The sequence below is a fragment of the Leucoraja erinacea genome, chromosome 16, assembly GCF_028641065.1.
Source record: "Leucoraja erinacea ecotype New England chromosome 16, Leri_hhj_1, whole genome shotgun sequence".
Taxonomy (NCBI): domain Eukaryota; kingdom Metazoa; phylum Chordata; class Chondrichthyes; order Rajiformes; family Rajidae; genus Leucoraja; species Leucoraja erinaceus.
Window position 1 is genome coordinate 33604323 of NC_073392.1, and position 22867 is coordinate 33627189.

Here is a 22867-nt window from a genome sequence, read left to right on the forward strand (position 1 = left end):
TTAAATGCTCCACTTCTCTACTTGCCAGGACAGGTGCAGCACCAACAACTCTCAAGAAGCTCACACCATCCAGTACAAAGCTGCCTTTGCTTAATTGGCAGCCCATCAATCACCCTAATCTTCCCAAGGCAGCTCCCCTACCCTTTCTTTGCTTTCCTTTCAATTGCACTCCAACACTTTCAATACTGTTCCAAGCTTCCTGGGGTATTCTTTCAGAGTCTGACAAACGCTTCCCTTTTTCCCTAATCCTGGACATCAGGCCGCCCGTCCTGGACATCGGGCCGCCCGTCCTGGACATCGGGCCGCCCGTAGCGGCAACTGCGGAGGGCACGGGGGGACCCTGACCACGGGGAACAATGGAGGAAGAGACTGACTTTGGTGCCTTCCCACACAGTGGGAAACTTTGATTCTGCTGTGTGGGGATGTTTTATGTCAAACCCTATAGTGTGTTGTGTCCCTTTTCTTATTGTATGGCTGTATGGGAATTTCATTTCACTGTGCCATCTGGCACATGTGATGAATAAATCTATCTTGTATCTTGTATCCTACCATTTTTATGCTGCTAAAGGGATTTTATAGTATTGACACATGGAAGATATTTTAACTTGTGGAGGAAAACAAAACTAGGGCTTACAAAAAAGAGCAATAAGAATTATCAATAACGTTGGATATCTTGAACATACCAATTTATTATTCTTAAAGTCACATCCACTGAAGTTCACCAATCTGGTTAAATTTAAGACTGCTCAAATCATGTACAGAGCAAGGAATAATTTACTTCCAAGAAATATACAAAAACTGTTTATGGAAAGACAGGGTGGGTATAATTTGAGAGGGGAACATAATTTAAAAAAACTCAATGTCAGAACAACTCTTAAAAGTATGTGCATAACAATTTGTGGTGTGAATTTGTGGAATGGTCTGGAACAGGAGATAAAACTTAGCACAAGCATAATTCAGTTTAAAAAGATGTACAAAAACACTTGTTTAAAAGGATATTGGGATGAGGATAGGTTATTGTGAGAGGGATATTTGTTATACTGATTGTATTGGGAAGGTTGATTTAGAGTGATGGGTTGTATATATGACTAAGATACTGTATACTATAAGGGTTTTTTCTTTTCTTTTTCTTTTTTTCTTTTTTGTATGGCTTTGTAAATATTTGATTAGTGTATAAATGTAAATAATTTGGTGTACATATAGTGGCTGGTGTACATATGGTGTACATATAGCTGCTAAATTTGTATAAGATAATTACAAGCAGTTGAATAAGGGGTGGGAATTAATAAGCTTTGGCTTCTTCCTGCTCCTTTTCGGACACATACAATTTCATTTATTTATAGATATTGTTTATGATACTTTATAAATATTCTTGTTTTGTTTTTTGTATGCTGTTTCACACTTGCTTTTTATTATTTTATTCTGCTCGAAATAAATAAATAGATCAATCTAGATTGGTCATTGATAACATCAAAACAGACACCCAAGAAAAACTCCTTATCCCAAGAGAGATCAGAATGGGAAACTTGTTTATAATTTAAAAAAAATAAAAAATTAAAAAAAAAAGGCCTTGCTTAAAGCATGCTGATAAAATAAGCAAGAGAAAAGATTAGAAATGAATTAAGCAATCAGTGGAAGGAGGTTTATCTGCTGCATAAATACAACAAACAGTAATTAGGCCGAATGCTCCATTTCAGTTTTCTAATCTCTATAACCTAACCAGTTTATAATATAAATTGAATGCTGGAACTATTAGTAAACTATGGGCCACCAAGCACTCTCAGACTTGCGTGCATGTTTGCTTTTATGAGTCAGTAATTCCCCCGAGTCTTTGCCTAACTGCACGATTATTTTTTTCTCCATAAAGGGCCTGTCCCACTGACGAGACTTTACAGCAAGTGCCTTCGACCTTCAAGCTCGAGGGCACTCGCCTGGAAAACCTCGAGCTGGATTGACCGCCAGCAATGAAACCGCGAGCTGGATCGACCGGCTGCACACGCACACACACTTCACAAAGGCGGGGGGCCTGGGAAAGCGGGGGAAATTCACAGCCGTAATGAAGAGGAAGGTAAAAGATGGCTGCACAGAGAAGGTGAGTCCTTTAGAGACTGTGGAGAGGGGGAGGAAGCAGAGGGGGGGGGAGGAAGCAGAGGGGGGGGGGAGGAAGGAGAGGGGGGGGGGGGGGGAAGGAGAAGGGGGGGGGAGGGAAGGAGAAGGGGGGGGGAGGGGAATGGGGATGGCGAGAAGGGGGGGGGAACAGAGAAGGGGGGGGAACAGAGAAGGGAGGGAAGCAGAGAAGGGAGGGAAGCAGAGAAGGGGGGGAACAGAGAAGGGGGGGACAGAGAAGGGGGGGACAGAGAAGGGGGGGGGGGACAGACAGGGACAGAGGGGGGGGGACAGAGGAGGGGGGGGGGAGAGGAGGGAGGAGGGGGGGACAGAGGAGGGGGGGGGCAGAGGAGGGGGGGGGCAGAGGCAGAGAGGAGGGGGGGGGGCAGAGGAGGGGGGGGGGGCAGAGGAGGGGGGGGGGGCAGAGGAGGGGGGGGGGAACAGAGGGGGGGGGGGGGGCAGAGGGAAGGAAGGGGGGGGGGGGAACAGAGAAGGGGGGGGGGGGGGGAACAGAGAAGAGAAGAAGGGGGGGGGAAACAGAGAAGGGGGGGGAACAGAGACAGAGGGGGGGGGGGAGGAGAAGGGGGGGGGAAACAGGAAGGGGGGGGAAACAGAGAAGGGGGGGGACAGAGAAGGGGGGAGGGGGGGGGGAGAGAAGGGGGGGGGGGGACAGAGAAGGAGGGGGGGGGGGGGGGACCAAGAGACAGGAAGGGGGGGGGACAGAGAAGGGGGGGGGGGGGGGGAACAGAGAAGGGGGGGGGGACAGGAGAAGGGGGGAGAACAGAGAAGGGGGGGAAGGGGGGGGGGACAGAGAAGGGGGGGGGAACAGAAGGAAGGGGGGGGGGACAGAGAAGGAAAGGGGGGGGGGGGAAGGGGGGGGAGGAAAGGAGAAGGGGGGGGGGACAGAGAAGGGGGGGGGGAACAGAGAGGGGGGGGGAACAGAGAGAAGGGGGGGGGGGACAGAGAAGGGGGGGGGGAGGGGAGAAGGGGGGGGGGACAGAGAAGGGGGGGGGGGGGAGGGGGGGAGAGAAGGGGGGGGGGGGGGGGGGGGGGAACAGAGAAGGGGGGGGGGGGGGGAGAAGGGGGGGGGGAACAGAGAAGGGGGGGGGGACACAGAAGAAGGGGGGGGGGGGGGAAGGGGGGGGGAACAGAGAAGGGGGGGGACAGAGAAGGGGGGGGGGAGGGAGAAGGGGGGGGGAACAGAGAAGGGGGGGGAACAGAGAAGGGGGGGGAGAGAAGGGGGGGGGAACAGGAGAAAGGGAGGGGGGGGGAGAACAGAGGAAGGGGGGGGGGAACAGAGAAGGGGAGAGAGGAGACAGAGAAGGGGGGGGGAACAGGAGAGAAGGGGGGGGGGAGCAGAGAAGGGGGGGGGACAGAGAAGGGGGGGGGGAACAGAGAAGGGGGGGGGGACAGGAGGGGGGGGGGAACAGAGAAGGGGGGGGGGGGAACAGAGAAGGGGGGGGGGAGAAGGGGGGGGGGGGAGAAGAGAAGGGGGGGAAGGGGAGGAAAAGAGAAGGGGGGAGGAGAGGGACAGAGAAGGGGGGGGAAAGAGAAGGGGGGGGGGGGGGGAAACAGGAAGGGGGGGGGGAACAGAGAAGGGGGGGGAACAGAGAAGGGGGGGGAACAGAGAGGGGGGGGGGGAACAGAGAAGGGGGGGGAAACAGAGAAGGGGGGGGAGAGAGGGGGGGAGAGAAGGGGGGAGAAGGGGGGGAGGGGAAGAGGGAAGGGGGGGGAGGGAGAAGGGGGGGAGGGAGAAGGGGGGGGAGAAGGGAGGGAGAAGGGGGGGAAGGGGAGAAGGGGAGGGGGGAAGGGGGGGGGGAGGGAGAAAGGGGGGGGGAGGGAGGGACGGGGGAGGGAGAAGGGGGGGGGGAGGGAAAGGGGGGGGGGGAGGGAGAAGGGGGGGGAGGGAGGGGGGGGGGGGGGGAAGGGGGGGGGGGGGGGGGGGGGAGGGAGAAGGGAGGGAGAGGGGACGGGGGGGGTAGGGGGGGGGGGGAAGAGAGGGGGGAGGGGGGGGGGGGGGGGAGGGGGAGGGGGGGAGGGGAGGGGGGGGGGGGGGGAGAAGGGGGGGGAGGGGGAGGGGGAGAGGGGGGGGGGGGGGGGGGGGGGGGGGGGGGGGAAGGGGGGGGGGGGAGGGGGGGGGGGGGGGAGGGGGGGAGGGAGGGGGGGGGGAGGAGAGGGGGGGGGGGGGAAGGGGGGGAGGGAGAAGGGGGGGGGGAGGAGAAGGGGGGAGAGAAGGGGGGGGAGGGAGAAGGGGGGGGAAGAGAAGGGGGGGAGGTAGAGAGGGGGGGGGGGGGAGGAGGGAGAGAGAAGGGGGGGGGAGAAGGGGGGGGGAGGGAGAAGGGGGGGGGAGGGGAAGAGAAGGGGGGGGGGGGAGGGAGAAGGGGGGGGGAGGGAGAAGGGGGGGGGGAGGGGAGGGGGGGGGGGGGGGGGGGGGGGGGGGGGGGGGGGGGAGGGGGGGGGGGGGGGGGGGGAGGAGGGGAGGGGGGGGGGGGGGGGGAGGGGGGGGGGGGAGGGGGGGGGGGGGGGGGGGGGGGGGGAAAGGGGGGGGGGGAGGGAGAGGGGGGGGGGAGGGAAGAGGGGGGGGGGGGGGGGGGGGGGGGGGGGGGAGGGGGAGAGGGGGGGGGGGGGGGGGGGGGGGGGGGGGGGGGGGGGGGGGGGGGAGGGAGAAGGGGGGGGGGGGGAGGGGGGGGGGAGGGAGAAGGGGGGGGAGGGGGAGGGGGGAGGAGGGAGGGGGGAGGAGGGGAGAGGGAGAAGGGGGGGAGGGAGGAGGGGGGAGAGGAGGGGGGGGGGGGAGGGAGGGGGGGGAGGGGGAAAGGGGGGGAGGAGGGAGAAAGGGGGGGGAGGGGAAAGAAAGGGGGGGGGGGGAAGGGGGGGGAGAAAGGGGGGGGGAGACACTTTTAAGAAGTCAGACAACTTTTAATAAAGTTTAGAGGCCATTTAACTTACCGGTCGGTTTTCCTAGGTCCTGAAAACTCCAATGAGCCAATTAAAATGCCTGGTCAGCAAAGGAGATTTCCTACGGCTACCTCGACTGCCTATAACTACATAGCGACCCCACTCCACTACGAGTTCAAAAGAACCATTCCAACCATGCTGAAAATGTTCCCTCGGCCAAACTGAGGCCGCGAGTATGCAGGAACTTCCCTCGAGCATGAAGGAGAGTTCCAGTGACCTCATAGGACCTCCTAGGACCACGTGTCGACCATGCTGCGAGTTTGAGTCGACAGCAAACTCTTCTAAACTCACAGGTCAGGTCGCTGCAGTGGGACAGCCCCTTGACTGCAGAATCCAAAATTGGAGAGTGGGTGAATGAATAATACAGCATCGGTAAAACATTATTCACTTTGCTGATAAGGATAGAAACATTTTATCTTTTAAATCGTGGGAAACTAATAAACTTCAGTGTCCAGGTTCATGATATGCAGCAAGTTAATATGCAGGTACAGTAACAAGGGTGTGAAGTGGGCAGAGCAACTGGACGTGCCCTTTAGAGCAAGGAACACAAGGGGAAGGAATGACTCGTGGGAAGCACGGTAAAGAAAAGTACTGTATGTGGCATCCCACTGAAGTTGAAGATTTTAAATGATAAGTCACTCCAGACCACTGGAGTAAATTTGTTCATAACCATTTTCAAATTTGACAAACCATCATTAAAAGTCTGCACTGTGTACCAAATGTTGCTCCAAATTGTTATGCATTCTGAATAACTCAGCGTAATCCACAAAATGTAAGAATCTAATTTTTGTCAATAGGCATGAAATTTTATTTCAGGTGTTTCCTTAATTTGTTTTATGTCAAGAGTCTGCATTCATTTTTCATTAATTTCATAACCTTGCTATAGCTAAAGATTCAAAATCTAATTTTAGGTCCACGTTTTCCCTCACATTGTCCGCAATCATGCCATTTTTTCCCTGCATTCTGCTTACGATCACAGCCAACTGACCACATAGACATGTATCTCTCTCAAACTGAACTTGTAAAAGTGGTGGGGAAAGGGGAGGAAGCAAAGTGAGGTTTTTTCAAATATGAGAGAATATTTTCCTGTGAGGTTGCATAAACATTGAAGCCAAATACTAAGTCAAAGGGTCAGTCTGAAGAAGGGTTTCAGCTCGAAACGTTGCCTATTTCCATCTCTCCATAGATGCTGCTGCACCCGCTGAGTTTCTCCATCACTTTTGTCTACCTACTAAGTCAAAGGCATACCCAATGGTGGGATTTAAGAGACTTTTGGACAGAAACATGGGCATGCAGGGCATGGAGGGATATGGATGATGTGCAGGTAGAGGAGATTAGTTTAACCTGGAATTATAATCGGCGTAGACAAAGTGGGTTGACGAGCCTGTTGCTGTGCTGCACTTTTAATGTTCTGAGTTCTCCTCTCCAAATAAAAGGGCACCTGTTTATACTCAGAGGTTTTGCCAATGGTTTTTATTTGCACCAAATTGTTGGTTAACAATTGGTGGTTACTGCAATGAGTCGCTTACATCACACACCTCCTGTTTTAATCTCTGGCCTTTGTTCCAACCACCTGCAGATAAACCCCCCCCCCTCCTCCTAGCCTGTGTCTTGCTATCACCTGCCTCACTTTGTCCTGCCTTGCCTCTCTACTTTTCTCCCTCCCTCCTTCCCCCACACAATCAGTCAGAAGAAGGGTCCCAACCCAAAACATCACCTAGCCATGTTCTCCAGAGATGCCTCCTTGACACGTTCAGGTATTCCACCACTGTGCCCGTTACTGTTTTGGTTTGCTTTATACCCCAAATTTAAAATTTCAAACAATAATGTGAGTTTATTTGGTGCATTTCACTGAACAGTGCAATTATAAGATTAATTAATATAAATATGCATTCTTTTCTTATTTGACACATACACATTTTATGCAGATAATCCTTTCACAATATGAACTCAACACATACTACTGAATACTGTAATTGTATAGCCTGTGCCAATCTGGTCTGAGCCCATACCTTACAGTAACTAATCTAAATTTAGTACTAATTCCTGTTTACAGTACACCCCCCAGTTGAAACATGATCCTGCAATTGGAACACTCATTCCCTTCTTTAGAGGTTAAGAGTAGGCAGCAAGATTATACATTTGAATAGGACTATTAATAACAGGGGATAAAATTACCATGTTGTAGGTACAGGGTGCACCACCATGAATACAGCGGAAAGTACCGACCATAGGGTTAACTGTAGCACACGTGACTTCTTCCATCTCAAGCAGCATAGAAACACAGAAAATAGGTGCAGGAGTAGGCCATTTGGCCCTTTGAGCCAACAACGCCATTCAATGTGATCATGGCTGATCATCTAAAATCAGTACCTCATTCTTGCTTTTCCCCCACATCCCTTGATTCCTTTAACCCTAAGAGCCAAATCAAACTCTCTCTTGAACACATCCAGTGAATTGGCCTCCACTGCTATCTGTGGCAGAGAATTCCAGATTCACAACTCTCTGGGTAAAAACGTTTTTCTTCATCTCATTCCTGAATGGCTTACCCCTTATTCTTAAACTCTTACTCCTTGTTCTCGACCCCCCCAACATTGGGAACATTTTTCCTGCATCTAGCCTGTCAAATCCCTTAAGAATTGTATATGTTTCTATAAGATCCCCACTCCTCCATCTAAATTCCAGTGATTACAAACCCAGTCAACCCATTCTTTCATCATATGTCAATCCCACCATCCTGGGAATTAACCTGGTGAACCTATGCTGCACTCCCTCAAAAGCAATCATGTCCTTCCTCAAATTAGGAGACCAAATCTGCACACAATACTCCAGGTGCGGTCTCACCGGGGCCCTGTACAACTGCAGTAGGACCTCCTTGCTCCTAAACTCAAATTCTCTTACAATAAAGGCCAACATGCCATTCACTTTCTTCACTGCCTGTTGTACCTGCATGTTTATTTTCAGTGACAACCAAGCACACCCAGGTCTCATTGCACCGCCCCTTTTCCTAATCATTGACTTCTCCAATTTCAGGTAGTCCTCGCTTTCTACCACCTTGCCATCCCCAGCTCTCCCGCAGCCCACTGTCTCCGCCTCTTCTTTTCTTCTTCCCACCCCCCCCCCACCACCCAGCCCCACATCAGTCTGAAGAAGGGCATCGACCGGAAACGTCACCTATTTCTTCGCTCCATAGATGCTGCCTCACCCGCTGAGTTTCTCCAGCATTTTTGTCTACCTTCCATTCAGATAATAATCTGCCTTCCTGTTCTTGCCACCAAAGTGAATAAACCCACATTTATCCACATTATACTGCATCTGCCAACTCGCCCAACCTATCCAACCTATGTAGCCTCATAGCATCATCCTCGCAGCTCACATTGCCACCTAGTTTTGTGTTATCCGCAAACTTGGAGATGTTACATTTAATTCCCTCGTCTAAATCATTTATATATATTGCAATAACTGGGGTCCCAGCATTGAGCCTTGCAGCACCCCACTAGTCACTGCCAGCCATTCTGAAAAGGACCCGTTAATTCTTACTCCATGCTTCCTGTCTACCAAACAGTTCTCTATCCATGTCAATATCCTACCCCCAATACCATGTGCTCTAATTTTGCACACTTCTCTTGTGTGGGACCTTGTCGAAGGCTTTTTGAAACTCCAGATACACCATATCCACTGACCCTCCTTTATCCATTCTACTGGTAGCATTCTCAGAAAATTCGATAAGATTAGTCAATCATGATTTCCCCCATCATAAACCCATGCTGACTTTGACCGATCCTGTCACTGCTTTCCAAATGCGCTGCTATTAAATCTTTAATAATCAACTTAAGCATTTTCCCCACTACCGATGTAAGGCAGGAAATTGGTCTATAATTCCCAGTTTTCTTTCTTCCTCCTTTCTTAAAAAGTGGAATTACATTAACTACCCTCCAGTCCACAGAAACTGATCCAAAGTCTGTAGAACATTGAAAAATGATCACAAATGCATCCACGGGCCACCTCCTTGAGTACTCTGGTATGCAGACCATCAGGCCCTGGGGATTTATTGGCCATCAATCTCAACAGTTTATCTAACACCATTTCCTAACTAATGTGGATTCCCTTCAGTTCCTCCCTCCTACTAAATCCTTAATCCGCTATGAATAATGAATTATTTTAATATGGGATTATTAACTTTCCACCTTCAGAGGTTCAAAATGATTAACCAATTAAAAATGGGAATTTTAAATTTGCTATGTGCTCTCTCAAGATGAGGAACTGACCATTCATATAATTTCTGATGTTCAGAAACAAACTACGTTTGTAAGAGAACAGCATGCTGATTCTTTATGCCAACTACAACCTTTGGGAAGAAAACGCCCGCAAAATAAATCGAGCTGCACTTAAATTGGCTTTGAAGAAATACATACTATCGATCTTAGTTGTTAATGATTCAGAAGCTTTGATGACATTGGCCATCATGTAAATTTGGTGGGTGATGAATGGAGCAGGAGGAAAGGATTTATATAATTAACTGAAGCATACAGCCAAGGAATAGAAAAGAGCACGTGGATGATATTGGAGATTGAGTGGAAGCAAATGGCCTGGTTGAAGCAAGAATGGAACAGTTTAACTTCCTACGACTGGGGAGCTGCCAAGTCCTGCATCTGAAGCAAGCAAAACAGCTCCGGGAAGTGAGATCATGACTGAAAGCTGATGAGGCGAGTTCAATAATATTTTTGCCGGTTTCCACTATTATTACTTCCTGTATACTAGCTAATTAGTTGTGTTAGTTTACAAGAAGTCAGAGCCATGGAGCATGCTTGTAGAGTTTAGCTACTAACGCAGCCAAAAAGGTACATTCAGATAAATATTACAAACACTTTAGCAATCAGAGGTTAAATATTTGGCAGTGGGAGAAAGGTGAAAAAGGAAATAGATACAAGAAACTGCAGATGCGGGTTTACAAAATAAAAAGTTCTGAAGTAACTCAGCGAGTCAGGCTGCATCTCTGGTGAGCATTTAATGGTGATGTTTTGGTTTGGGGCCCTTCTTCTATCACCTATTGATGCTCTCTGGAAAAAGGAAATAGTTTGTTTGGAGAAGGGAAGCGATGTTTGATGATAAATTAATGAATGTAATTAAGATAGAGATACAGCAGGATTATTGGTGGTAGTATTGCATCCCACGATAAACATTTTAAATATTAAAAATACACCATTGTTGTAGAGCTCACCATAAATCATTGCTTTACACAACACCCCATAATCACCCAACACTTCAGTCATCCACTTTAAATGATTTATCTCTGCATCCTCTCCACCCACTTCCCCCAGGATCTGAATTGTACTCACTCTGAACCAGCAGCCATATCAGAGTATGAAGTATCCGGTGTGGTAACTCCAAGTGGAATTACTATGCTCATGACGTCCAACACCAAGTTGTGTTTATCACGGGGTCCGAAGCAATATGCCTGACCACACCGAGGCCGAACAGCCGCAGTGTCGTGTGCAGATCATGGACATGAGGGAAACTGCAAAAAGGAGGAAATCAAAAAATAAACATCAATAACTTGAGCATTTTACACAGATCTTATTCTCAGCCATATTACTCTGGCTTTGCAACGTGGAGTAAAATGTGAATACTCCAAGGCAAAATAAAATCAATAACATTGTCACACCGCTTACTTCAATGTTTGTGCCTAGTATGTTCTCCAAGAGCCACAAAATACATCACATGCTGGAATCTGGAGCAAAAAACAAACTGCTGGAAGAACTCAGTAGGTCAAGTGGCATCTATGGAAGGTCCACACATGAAATGCCAACCATGCCTTTCTTTGCCTCTGCAGATGCTGCTTGACCTGCTGAGGTTCCACCAATAGCTTTTTTTGTGTCCTCCAAGAGTTACAGCAATTAAAAATTTGCATTTTTAGCAGGCATCTGAGAAGCTTATTACCAAATTATTAAAGACCCTTTTGAAAATCCTTGCTCATGTAAAGAACCATTAAGGACAATTTGTCCAGTTTTTCATTTGTTGACAACACAGTAGGTGTACTGTGCTGTAACTTGCACAATCAAAGCACATCAAACAAAGGGAACAACAATGTTACAATACCGTGTCTATTAGAAAAGGAGAGCAACAACAATACATATCAATTACATTTTTCATGTGGGGTTGGTTATGATGTGTTTCATACAACATTTATTTTTTCGTGTGATGCTAAACAATGTGTTATACTATATGAAATGTAAGGGAAAAAAAGTGTTTAGATTAGTTATGATATTCCACTTTTAGTCAAAGAATAATCTAATGCAAGTTTTGCAAAACAGTTCTTTTCTGACCACTTCTTCAGGATACCACTGTAGCATTTCTTAAGCTTTACCAACAGTGCCCTCCATTATGTTTGCGACAAAGATCTTCATTTATTTATTTGCCTCTGTACTCCACAATTTGAGATATGTAATAGAAAAAAAATCACTTGGGGTTAAAGTGCACATTGTCAGATTTTATTAAAGGGTATTTTTATACATTTTGGTTTCATCATGCAGAAATTACAACTGTGTTTATACATAGTCGTCGCCCCCCCCCCATTTCAGGGCACCATAATGTTTGGGACAAATGGGTTCATGGGCATTTGTAATTGCTCAGGTGTGTTAAATTGCCTCCTTAATGCAGGTATAACAGAGTTCTCAGCACCGTCTTTCCATTACCTTTAGAAACTTTTATTGCTGTTTATCAACATGAAGACCAAAGTTGTGCCAATGAAAGTCAAAGAAGCCATTATGAGACTGAGAAACAAGACAACAGCCAAACCCTAGGCTTACCAAAATCCACTGTTTGGAACTTCATTAAGAAAGAGAACACTGGTGAGCTTCCTAATCGCAAAGGGACTGGCAGGCCAAGGAAGATCTCCACAGCTGATGACAGAAGAATTCTCTCTATTATAAAGAAAAATCCCCAAACACCTGTCCGACAGATCATAAGCGCTCTTCAGGAGTCAGGTGTGGATTTGTCAATGACCACTCTCCGCAGAAGACTTCATGAACAGAAATACAGAGGCTACGCTGCAAGATGCAAACCACTGGTTAGCCGTAAAAATAGGATGGTCAAGTTACAGTTTGCCAAGAAGTACTGAAAAGAATAACCACAGTTCTGGAGGAAGATTATATGAGAGTGACGGCAAGAGCAAAGTATGGAGGAGAAAAGGAACTGCCCAAGATCCAAAGCATGCCACCTCATCTGTGAAACACGGTGGTGGGGGTGTTATGGCCTGGGCATGTATGGCTGCTGAAGGTACTGGCTCACTTACCTTCATTGATGATACAATTGCTGATGGTGGTAGCATAATGAATTCTGAAGTGTATAGACACATCCTATCTGCTCGGGTTCAAACACATGCCTCACAACTCAGTGGCCGGTGGTTCATTCTACAGCAAGACAATGATCCCAAACACGCTGCTAAAGCACCAAAGGAGTTTTTCAAAGCTAAAAAATGGTAAATTCTTGAATGGCCAAGTCAATCACCTTATCGGAACCCAATTGAGCATGCATTTTATATGCTGAAGAGAAAACTGAAGGGGACTAGCCCCCAAAACAAGCATAAGCTAAAGATGGCTGCAATACAGGCCTGGCAGAGTATCACCAGAGAAGACACCCAGCAACTGGTGATGTCCATGAATCGCAGACTTCAAGCAGTCATTCCATGCAAACGATACGCAACAAAACAGTAAACATGACTACTTTCATTTACATGACATTGCTGTGTCCCAAACATTATGGTGCCCTGAAATAGGGGGGCTATGTATAAACACTGCTGTAATTTCTACATGGTGAAACCAAAATGTATAAAACTGGCCTTTATTAAAATCTGACAATGTGCACTTTAATCACATGTGATTTTTTTTCTATTACAAATCTCAAATTGTGGAATACAGAGGCAAATAAATAAATGATGGGTCTTTGTCCCAGGCATTATGGAGTTTTAGTAATTGTTCTAAAAAGCATCGGAAGCAATGATGGTGACCGAATACAATTGATCAATGGTGATCTGTCGGAATGTAAAGTTTTCCAATGTTTCTCCTGAAGACAAATTAAGCCCCAATTACTAACGTTTGGTCCACTCAATGTGTGCTCGATTCCTTGACATTCAATTGTTTAACAACTTCAAACATACTTTTCTCCATGGCTCTAACTGGGAATGTGTTAACCACACTTAGAGTTATTAAGTTTATGCTATAAATGCTATGTTTGACGACTACTGATTTGCACCTCCATTTATCTTTGAAGTAATTTGTCCTTTCTCAAGTCACCAGTGGTCAACACCATGCCCTAATATCTAAATTTTCTAATTTTAGGGGTCTGTCTCATGCCTCCATCATCCTATCAGAACAATATCCATGTTCTAATCCCAACAGCATAATGTGAAATTTATTTCATGTTTTGAATATTTATTTTAGGAATATATCTCCACATACATGGATAGGAACGGTTTAGAGGGATATTGGCCAAACACGGGCAGGTGGGACTAGTGTAGATGGGGCACGTTGGTCGGCATGGGCAAGCTGGGCAGAAGCATTTAATTCCATACTGTATGACGCTATAATTCAATAGAGTTTTGATAGCTCCTGCTGTCACAGGGCATTGCAAGTACATGCAGACCCGATATATGTCTAAATGGATACTCTTAGACACATTAGAGGTTTTATTTCTCAACTATTTTAAAATTTAGAATTATATATCCCTTTATAGATTACATTGAAATATCATTTGGTATTACAGACATCAGACATTCTCCGAACATCCAGAATAGCACATCTTCCTCCATCAATACCATTTTTTAAAAAGTTTAAAATGACAATTTTCATATGTGTGTGTTTACCGTCAACACACTTGCTGTTGCAATATTTCAGTAATAATTAGACATTAAACCCTTGAGGTCCTGAAAATATGATAATATGACCCATAAAAGGCAAATTATTTATTTTCCTCTTAATTCATGCATTTTCCACCCCATAACTTAGAGATTATGCTTATATAAATTATTTCACAAATCCACAGAGTGGCAGTGGAGAGGATGTTTCCACTAGTGGGAGTGTCTGGGACCAGAGGCCGCATCCCCAGAATAAAAGGTTGCATCTTTAGAAAGGAGGTGTAGTGGAATTTCTTTAGTGACAGTGGATTTAATTGCCACAGAAGGCCATGGATATTTTTAAGGTGGACATTGATAGATTATCGATTAGCACGGGTGCCAAGCATTATGGGAAGAAGGCAGGAGAATGGGTTTGAGAGGGAAAGATAGATCACCCATGATTGAATAACGGAGTAGACTTTATGAGCCGAATGGCCTAATTCTGCTCCTATAACGTATGGACATAAATTTGCCAAGACGGAAAACAGGAGAGGAGTGAAGATGATTCCATGAGGGGTTTCAGTCTAAGGATTGCACATTAACACTATACTACTCTCACATCCTCCCAACATTGCAAAGGGCTTTGCAATAAGCAAGGTATTTTGAAATGTAGTTATTATTATTTTGAAAAGAATATGCACAGGCTTGAAGACATAACAAAAATACATAAACTGTGAATTTGAGATTTCACCATCCAAGGTTTATATGCCAAGGTTCTTTATAAACCAAAAAAATATGAAGAAAACAGAGTAAATCAAAGTAAAATATGATGTTACATATTTCTGCCATGAGGAGGTTGTAATATCAATTGGGGGTGTGTGTGTGTGTGTGTGTGTGTGTGTGTGTGTGTGTGTGTGTGTGTGTGTGTGTGTGTGTGTGTGTGTGTGTGTGTGTGTGTGTGTGTGTGTGTGTGTGTGTGTGTGTGTGTGTGTGTGTGTGCGTGTGTGTGTGTGTGTGAATAGATGGAGGGTGCAGTGGAGCATCTAGGTTAAATAGGATGGAAACAACCCTTTCTAACAAAGATTATAGAGCAGAGCCTCTTTGCTTTCTAATATACAAGTAGCAAAGTTTTAGTGCATAAAAATACACCAACTATGCGAAGCATTTATTCAGTTTGACCAAACACCATTTTAGATATCAAAAGCCCTAGTTTAACATTAGAAGATCTAAACAACAACAGATTATGAAATGATTTATATAACCTACAAGGAATCAAAATGTAAAGGATGGAGCTCAAGAGTTACCAAAATGCTTACAATGCGAGTTGTAGTCCAGTCCAGATCTACCATTTTACTTTAGTTTATAACAGTTTAGTATAAAGACTCCACCCATACACCCAATCTCTTTGGCGACACAATTAGGAACCAACACAACCAACTCACCAGCACATCTGTCACTGTATCTGTCCTGGGGAAGGATGGAGACCAACGAGACCAGCCTAGTTGAGAAAGGACATTAACCTAATCACTTATAAACGGCAAAATAAACAAAGTAAATTTATCCTCTTCAAAAAGAATAGGATGCAATTCAATCAAAATGAGGTCGCTTTTCCACAACTTCTGTAATGCAAAATGGCAAAACATATCACACACTTTTATAAACAGTTCTATTTTAATTGGTTTAATTTGGAGATACAACATGGAAACAGGCCCATTGGTACACTGTCCACGTCGACAATCGATCACTCGTTCACTTGTTCCATGTTATCCTATTTTCACATTCATTCCCAACACACAAGGGGCAATTTACAGAGCCAAGTGACTTACAAACCCGTACCTCTTTGGGATGTGGGGGGGAAACCAGAGCACTCTGAGGAAATCATGGGCAGCACAACAGCTGTGCTATTATGCTGCCCATGAAAGGATTAGTCAAAAAACATTATGTAGAAAGTTTCCGTTTTGCAAATATAGGTGCCTCTTATCATTAAACAGCTGTGAGCCAAAATACTATTTATTTTATAGTGTTAGGTGTCACTCCATCAGATCTAAAATGAGTTCTATTTTTAATTTCTCTTCTTGCCATAAACTGGTAAGCAGCAGGCTTCTTTTTCACCTTTGTGGATGCACAGATGCATTCATTATCCAACTTCTGCTCAATTACCCAGAAAATTTAATTATCCACAGCTTTTCTCCAAATAAGTTCAGAAAAATGACTCCTCACGTTGCTATTGGGATTGAAATAACTCACTGGATTCAGCACCAAGCTGAAATCGAAGACAACGAGGAACTAAGGAATGAGGAAAGTACTGTATTTCCCGGCAATGAAGACGCTATTTTTTAACCAAAAATAAGGCACAAACATTTACCAAGAACGATGTTGCTGTACTGAGGGATAGCCAAGTCCATCCCTCATTACTGGCAGCTGAGAGTTCCTTTTACAGCATGTGGGTAGTCTCGCCCGGGTCAGCATGGGCAGGAGCGTTGAGAAGGAGGGGGTCGGCGATCATGCCAGCAATTCACTCACTCACCACTGCCGCGGCGCTCCAGACACAGAGCCACCGCATTGTGGCCGGGGAGGGAAGTAGCTCGGGTTGCTGCGAGCGGCCGCCGGGACCGGACAGAGGAACCGGCTACCACCTCAGTGCCTTCTGCCGGCTCGTTCACCTCTGGCAGTGCTCTCTATCTGAACACCTTTCTCCTGCCACTCGCCGGCCTCGCCTATGTCAGCCGCTTCCCGCAAATACTTAAATTCCGACTGCTGCCAGGAGCAGGACACGGCCTCACTTGCTGCGCTGGGTGACACTGCATGGCATTCACTGCCCGTGTCCTTCAAGAGCAAAGATCATAGAGCGGAGCGGGTCAGCGGCCGATGGATAACAGGATAGCGGGCGGTGAAGCTTACTCCTGTGTCAGCGCGAGTAACCTCAATTGGTCCCTTGAACTAGTACTGTCATTAAGATCACAACTGATTCAACTTGTCCCGGTGTGCTCCCGTTTTTCCCCACCATCTCTCCACCTGCTGTCACACCCCACCCCCCTTAAACACATTTAAAGCATAAACTAAAAACATAAAAGAAAATAGGCCATTTCGTTCTGCAAGCCTGTAAGAAAATGGCTTATCTGTGACCTGACTTCATTTGCACATTATTTCCCTCATTTTATATTCCTGTTATATACCAATTTCAAAATTTAAAAAAATTGACCTCTTTTAAAGTATTCCAAATTTCTTCTACCTTCTACATGAACAAGTGTTTTCTACCTTCATTCCTGAAAGCTTGAACTTTTAGGCGATTTCACCTTATTTGGAATATGTAAATATTGTAGTGAAATCAAATTTGCCATCTACCCTCTCACTTCCCCTTGGCCTGATGAAAACTTCAAAATAAATCATCCCCAGATCTAAATTCGAGGCCACGCAATCTTCATTTGTGTAATCTTTCCTTGCACTTTAACTTTTGGAATTCAGATAGTGCAGTTGAATCCATTATGTACCTCCTCTAAAATTAACATGGCGTGGTGAGCAGAACAAGCCCACAAGTAACTGAAATATGATCATGATTCTGTAATGTTTTTCTCTCATTTGTCATTAATTGGGATGTGTCCTAAGTTTCAAATTAACACTGACAATGCCTGATCCTCAAGTAATTTTTTTTGTGTGGATTCAAATTGTAACACAGGTTTAAAACAAGACAATTCAAGAATGCATATCCGATCGAACAGAAGTAGGACTGATTGGAAAGTGCTTTCAAAGGATCAACTCACAATCCTTTTTATTGGAAGCATCTAAACCAAAAGATTGGTCACCACAAAGTTACAAGCATTAATGAACACATATTCTATGAACACGTTTTTATTTACCAATGCATTAAGTACTGTCAAGTGGCAAAATATAGATTCACATCCATAATTCTTAATAAAACTATTCCTTGATTTCAGGAAACTCATCTAAATGATCCAGACTGTATTACTTTCACATGCTGCAGGTAGCTTATTATAGATACATGAACGGAAACTCAATAGTTTTTCATTCAGAAAATTCATATATAGTTGTTTTAAAAACAAGAAACACAATACATTTGAATATCTACAGCCAGTAAAAGCAGAATCAAAAAATTATAATTTACAATCCTACCATGGTGAAAAAAATCATTATCACAGTGGTTCTTCTTAAAATAGCCATTTCTAATAACATTACATTTCTGAAAAGTCTCGATATTGTCTCTTTCATTACACTATTCACCTAAACCTGCTATGTCAAACAAGTCTACGACAAACTCCAGATTTTGTGTCTCCATATATTGTAAAATGGCAGAAATGTAATCACGAATTGCTGATGTATCTATGCCCATTTAAATGTTTCCACTCCCACTTACCTACTTCAGCCTACGTCCAATTGAACATGCATCTTTCTGCTCACAAAGAGCAAAACGTCAAGATCATCATCAAACCAGATTACAATGGTGGAGCTGTTGTGGTTTAGCAAACTCACCACTATCTTGTAGAGGCTAAATGTCCATTCACAGACACAGACCACCCTCTGAAATAGTGAATATCTGGCCACCATCTCCCAGGCAGTCATTAGCCCACTTCTATTTACTCCAAGAGATCCACAGGCAGGATTGCAACAGCACACATATTGTTTCAGCATGCTTGAGCCCTACCAAACTTACTTCTATAAACCATAGTTTGAAGATGAGAGGGGGCAAGTTTAAAGAAGACTAGACCAAGTGTCTTTTTACTTCAACCCAAACCACCATTTGCAGGCAGTGCTTTTTTTACCTCTAACCATATTTTCATTTTCAAACCAAATTAAGGGTACTCACAGTGCTGCAGACATTTGTCAGTGTCATTCAAAGCTCTGATTGAGGCACACCACTTGCAGAGACTGATTGAGGCACCACTTGCAGAGACTGATTGAGGCACACCACTTCCTGGTTTTATAGTCCCTCCCCCCTGCTGCCAGCGGGGGCAGCAGAGAGAATGGAGAATTTTGTAAAATCATTAATATCTCTGTCATATTTCATCGACGGGAAAAATCCTCGGCACACATATGGCGGAGGGGGGCTCTGAGCGAGGTGGCCAAAAATGACGGCCGTAGGTGGCGGCGTTCTCTCGGAAATCGCAGCACAGATCGCCAAAACCGGTCAAGAACAGAGTTTTAGTAATATAGATATGCAGGACATTTTTTTATTTAAACATGGAGAGTGGTGAGTGCCTAGAACTCACTGCCAGGAATGGTGGTGAAGGCTGATATGACAGGGACATTTAGAAGGCTTTTAGTTAGAACATAGTTTTGCAGGGAATAGAGGAACATGGATCATGTGCAGGCAGAAATTAGTTTAACTTGGCATCGTACTCAGCAAGGTTAATATGTTCCTGTGCAGTACTGATCTATGTTATACCTTCTTCCTATGTTAACTTCATCCTACTACCCCCCCTTCCCATCCTAGTCCATTTCCTTCCCACAGGAATCTCTAACACCTCTGATAATCTTCACCATTTTAAGCAGTTTGCACATCAGGATGCCCCTTCTTGCTTGAATAGAGGCCCAACCCATTTCATCATCAACACACCTATTAGTCTGGCTGAACTAAGTCTCATATTGATCAACTTCTCCAACTCCATTCACTTTCTCCAAATGAAATGTGTAACTCGGATGGGTCCATGCTTAACCTAACTCTTTGTGATATGTTGAATAGTCCTGGTGTTAGTCCTCACTCTATTATTTTTCTAGCTGCACTCATACAGAACTTGAAAATTGTGTTATTTTTGCTACTAACTTCCACCCTGCTATTATTTTCACAAAGTCCATCAAACTCCCCTTTCTTTCTGGATTTCTGTCTCCATTTGTGAGGATAGTTTAACATCAGTTAAAAGATCTGACTCTCACACCTATCTTGAAGATACTTCCTCCCACTTTGCTTTACATAAGGAACCAATTTCTTCTTCCAGTTCCTCCATTGCATCATATCTGGTCCAATGACAAAAATTAAGATGTCTTTCTTTATCTTTAACTCTGGCAAAGTTGAAAGAGTCCTTGATCACATCTCATTTATTTCCTATGTCTTTGCTCTCACTCCATCTCTTCTATGCCAGAGGAAGGATAAGTTTCACAGGTGGTGAATCTGTGGAATTCTTTGCTACAAAAGGCTGTAAAGGTAAAGTCAGTGGATATTTTTAAAGGCAGAGATAGATAGATTTTTGATTAGGTGTCAGAGGTTATGGGGAGAAGGTAAGAGAATGGGGTTAGGAAGGAGTTAGATCAGCCATGATTGAATGGCAGAGTAGACTTGATGGGCCGAATGGTCTAATTTTACTCCTATCACGTATGACAACATATTTCTTACTTTCCAGATTCTGATGAGCTAATTAGACCTGAAACATTAATTCTTGGTTCTCGTTCCTTAGAAGTTGCCCGGCATTCTGAGTGTTTCCAGATTTGTCTTTTATCTCAGATTTCTAATCTGTGGCATTGTATAGTTTCAGAAATTTATTACAGATAATTTAAGACATATACACAAAGCAGCATTTTTTGAACAAATATAACCAATAACTTATGCCACGTGGCACTTTAGGGAGACCTGGTATCTGGATATCAATACCCTGCACCCACAAGATGTAAATTAAATATATGCAAGGATATTACAAACATGTTCTTAAATGCCCCCTTTATTCATCCTTCTGTTCAACTGATGAGGATATCATAGATTTTCCTTCTAAATCATAACGTGTTAATAAAAAGCTTTCAAGAGCACCACACAGGCTAGATTTTGCATATAATCAGTCCTTAAAATTACCCTCTTATGCACTGACAACACAAAGCGCTCTAGAATGGACTTCAGGTCGTACTGGTCGCAAGATGATCAATTTTTCAAAAATAGTTGAGAGGAATTCTGTCGTCAACTTCGGTTGACATCAGGAAGATCCTAACTTAAATTCTAGATAAGTGTAGCATTTTAAAGGTACAGAAGCTTAAGAGTCTGCATCTTAGTATTAAATGCATCAAGTGAGGTCAAGAGACATAAAAAACTAGACTGACATCTCAATATAGTGAAGAAGTGGTACATTGTCAAAGCTGCTGTATTGGTTCAACATCTCACCCTTTCTCAGAAGGACATGAAGGATCTTACTGCACTATTATAAGACCTTGATATTCTGATTGATAATCATTTTTCAATCATCATCACCAGAGCATTCTGTCTTTAACATTTGTAATGCTATTTGTAGGTGTTTACTAAGCACAAAACAGCTACTGGATTTTGTACAATGCACAAATGTTATGAGTCACTTTGGTATGTCCTAATCTTATTCTTTTTATTCACACCCCTGAGCTACAGAGCAAACTACTGAATGCCCTAAGTTTTTCCACTGGGGAAACTGTAATAGGAAAAACGCAGTTCAAAAGAAGGGAAATTATAAAGAATTGAAGGTGTAATTTGATCTTCTATTGCAAATAAGGTGGAAAACATATATATATTTTTTTACACACATTAATTTGATTCACTATTTCATTTGTTTAACTCCTCAAAATATCATGTATAAATTTAATTTAAACGGTAAATTAAAATCGCACTAAAGAATCAAGGCTGCAACATTATGATTTAAAAAAAAATTAAGAACTAAGTGACAAAATATGACACAGGAAGTGTAAACCATAACAGGAAATGTCACTAGGTGGAGCATTACTAACTGAACAGATGACAGACAGAAATTTCACGAGTAATAGGCTTCAGCAAAAATCTTTGCTGTCACGCTTCAAGTATGGTTCTGATCGACTTAAAGAGGAGGGTGTAAAAGCAGAGGAATCCCCACAGCTTTTTTCAAAACTGCAAAAGAAAGATGATTTGGAGCTATCGTTCCAGCCTGTTAAAAGCTAGAATCTATATTATAAACATGTGTCACGTGTGAATGAAAATCAAAACTATAGATACTGGAAATCGTAAACATAAACAGAAAATGCTGGATACATTCAGCAGCTCAGGCAACAAATTTGGGGGAAAACAGAACAATTGGTTCATGTCAAAGACCCTTAATCAGGACATCACCTACTGTTTTCCCACAACTTCACAACGTTTCTCAATACATGCGCATACATTTAGATATTACAGTATGTGCATACGTTGAACCAGCACTAACTTATCCTGAGGCAAATCTCTTTGGCCCACACATAGACAATTTTTTATCATAAACTTGACAAGCTTTATGCTTATCATATCTCTTTGTGACAATACGACAGCAACTTCATGTTCCGACGACTAATATGGTACTGTGTTTACTGATCTTAAAAACCAAGACCCTGATCAATCAGCATCTAAATGTTGTTCTGCATCACATATGTAGGAATAATGTTTCCAAGCTAACTCCACATGTAATATTCAAAATTTAGAATTGCTGTAGATATGACAAAACAGACAAATAGTCGCCACTCAGCAATTAAACCAATTAATACAAGCAGCAATACATAAGCAAAATGCCACTTTAGCATACAGCTTCTTCAAGCTGAACTGCCCCAAACTGTAATACGGATAAATGAACTGCTGGAATTGAGCTGAATTTCCTTTCAGTCACTTTAAAAGTATTGGCATGGGAAAATATGATCTTGGGCAATGTCAGGATGTTAAAAAATGGATAATACCGACTGGGAAAACCCACTAATGGTCCAAGTAGGAAGAAATCCTAAACAAAGATACATTTGAAATGTAAATGTAACAGTACAACGTGAATGCAACCGGAGTAAGTAAAGGGACTATCCAAGCAACTTGATTTTACTATTTGGCGCAATTGCATAAATTAGCAGTAACTTTGTGGATTCAACTATCCTTATAACCTATGATTGTTAATGTGGTATTTTGAACATTTATAACCATGAAAACTCATCATTTTCTTCTTCCACTGGGACAGAAGCATCATTAATTTTCTCCTTTTCTCACAACCTCACCACCAAAACATCAACACAAACAATTTGCATTTAAAT

The 22867-nt window shown here is 44.1% G+C and overlaps 1 protein-coding gene across 12 annotated transcripts in view; it reads right to left on the reverse strand.

The window, feature by feature from the left end:
* Positions 1-22867, reverse strand: part of setd5 (SET domain containing 5) — a 144702-nt gene that overhangs the window by 82442 nt on the left and 39393 nt on the right. For 9 of the 12 annotated variants that reach the window (XM_055648111.1, XM_055648101.1, XM_055648112.1 and 6 more), the window contains exons 2-3: positions 15337-15392; positions 10401-10579 (exon numbers count right to left, since the gene is read on the reverse strand). In XM_055648111.1, the coding sequence (XP_055504086.1) occupies positions 10401-10471 (71 nt within the window). In that variant the 5' untranslated portion in view covers positions 10472-10579; positions 15337-15392. The remainder of the gene's footprint in view (positions 1-10400; positions 10580-15336; positions 15393-22867) is intronic. The other 3 variants (XM_055648108.1, XM_055648109.1, XM_055648110.1) reach the window with 1 other exon arrangement.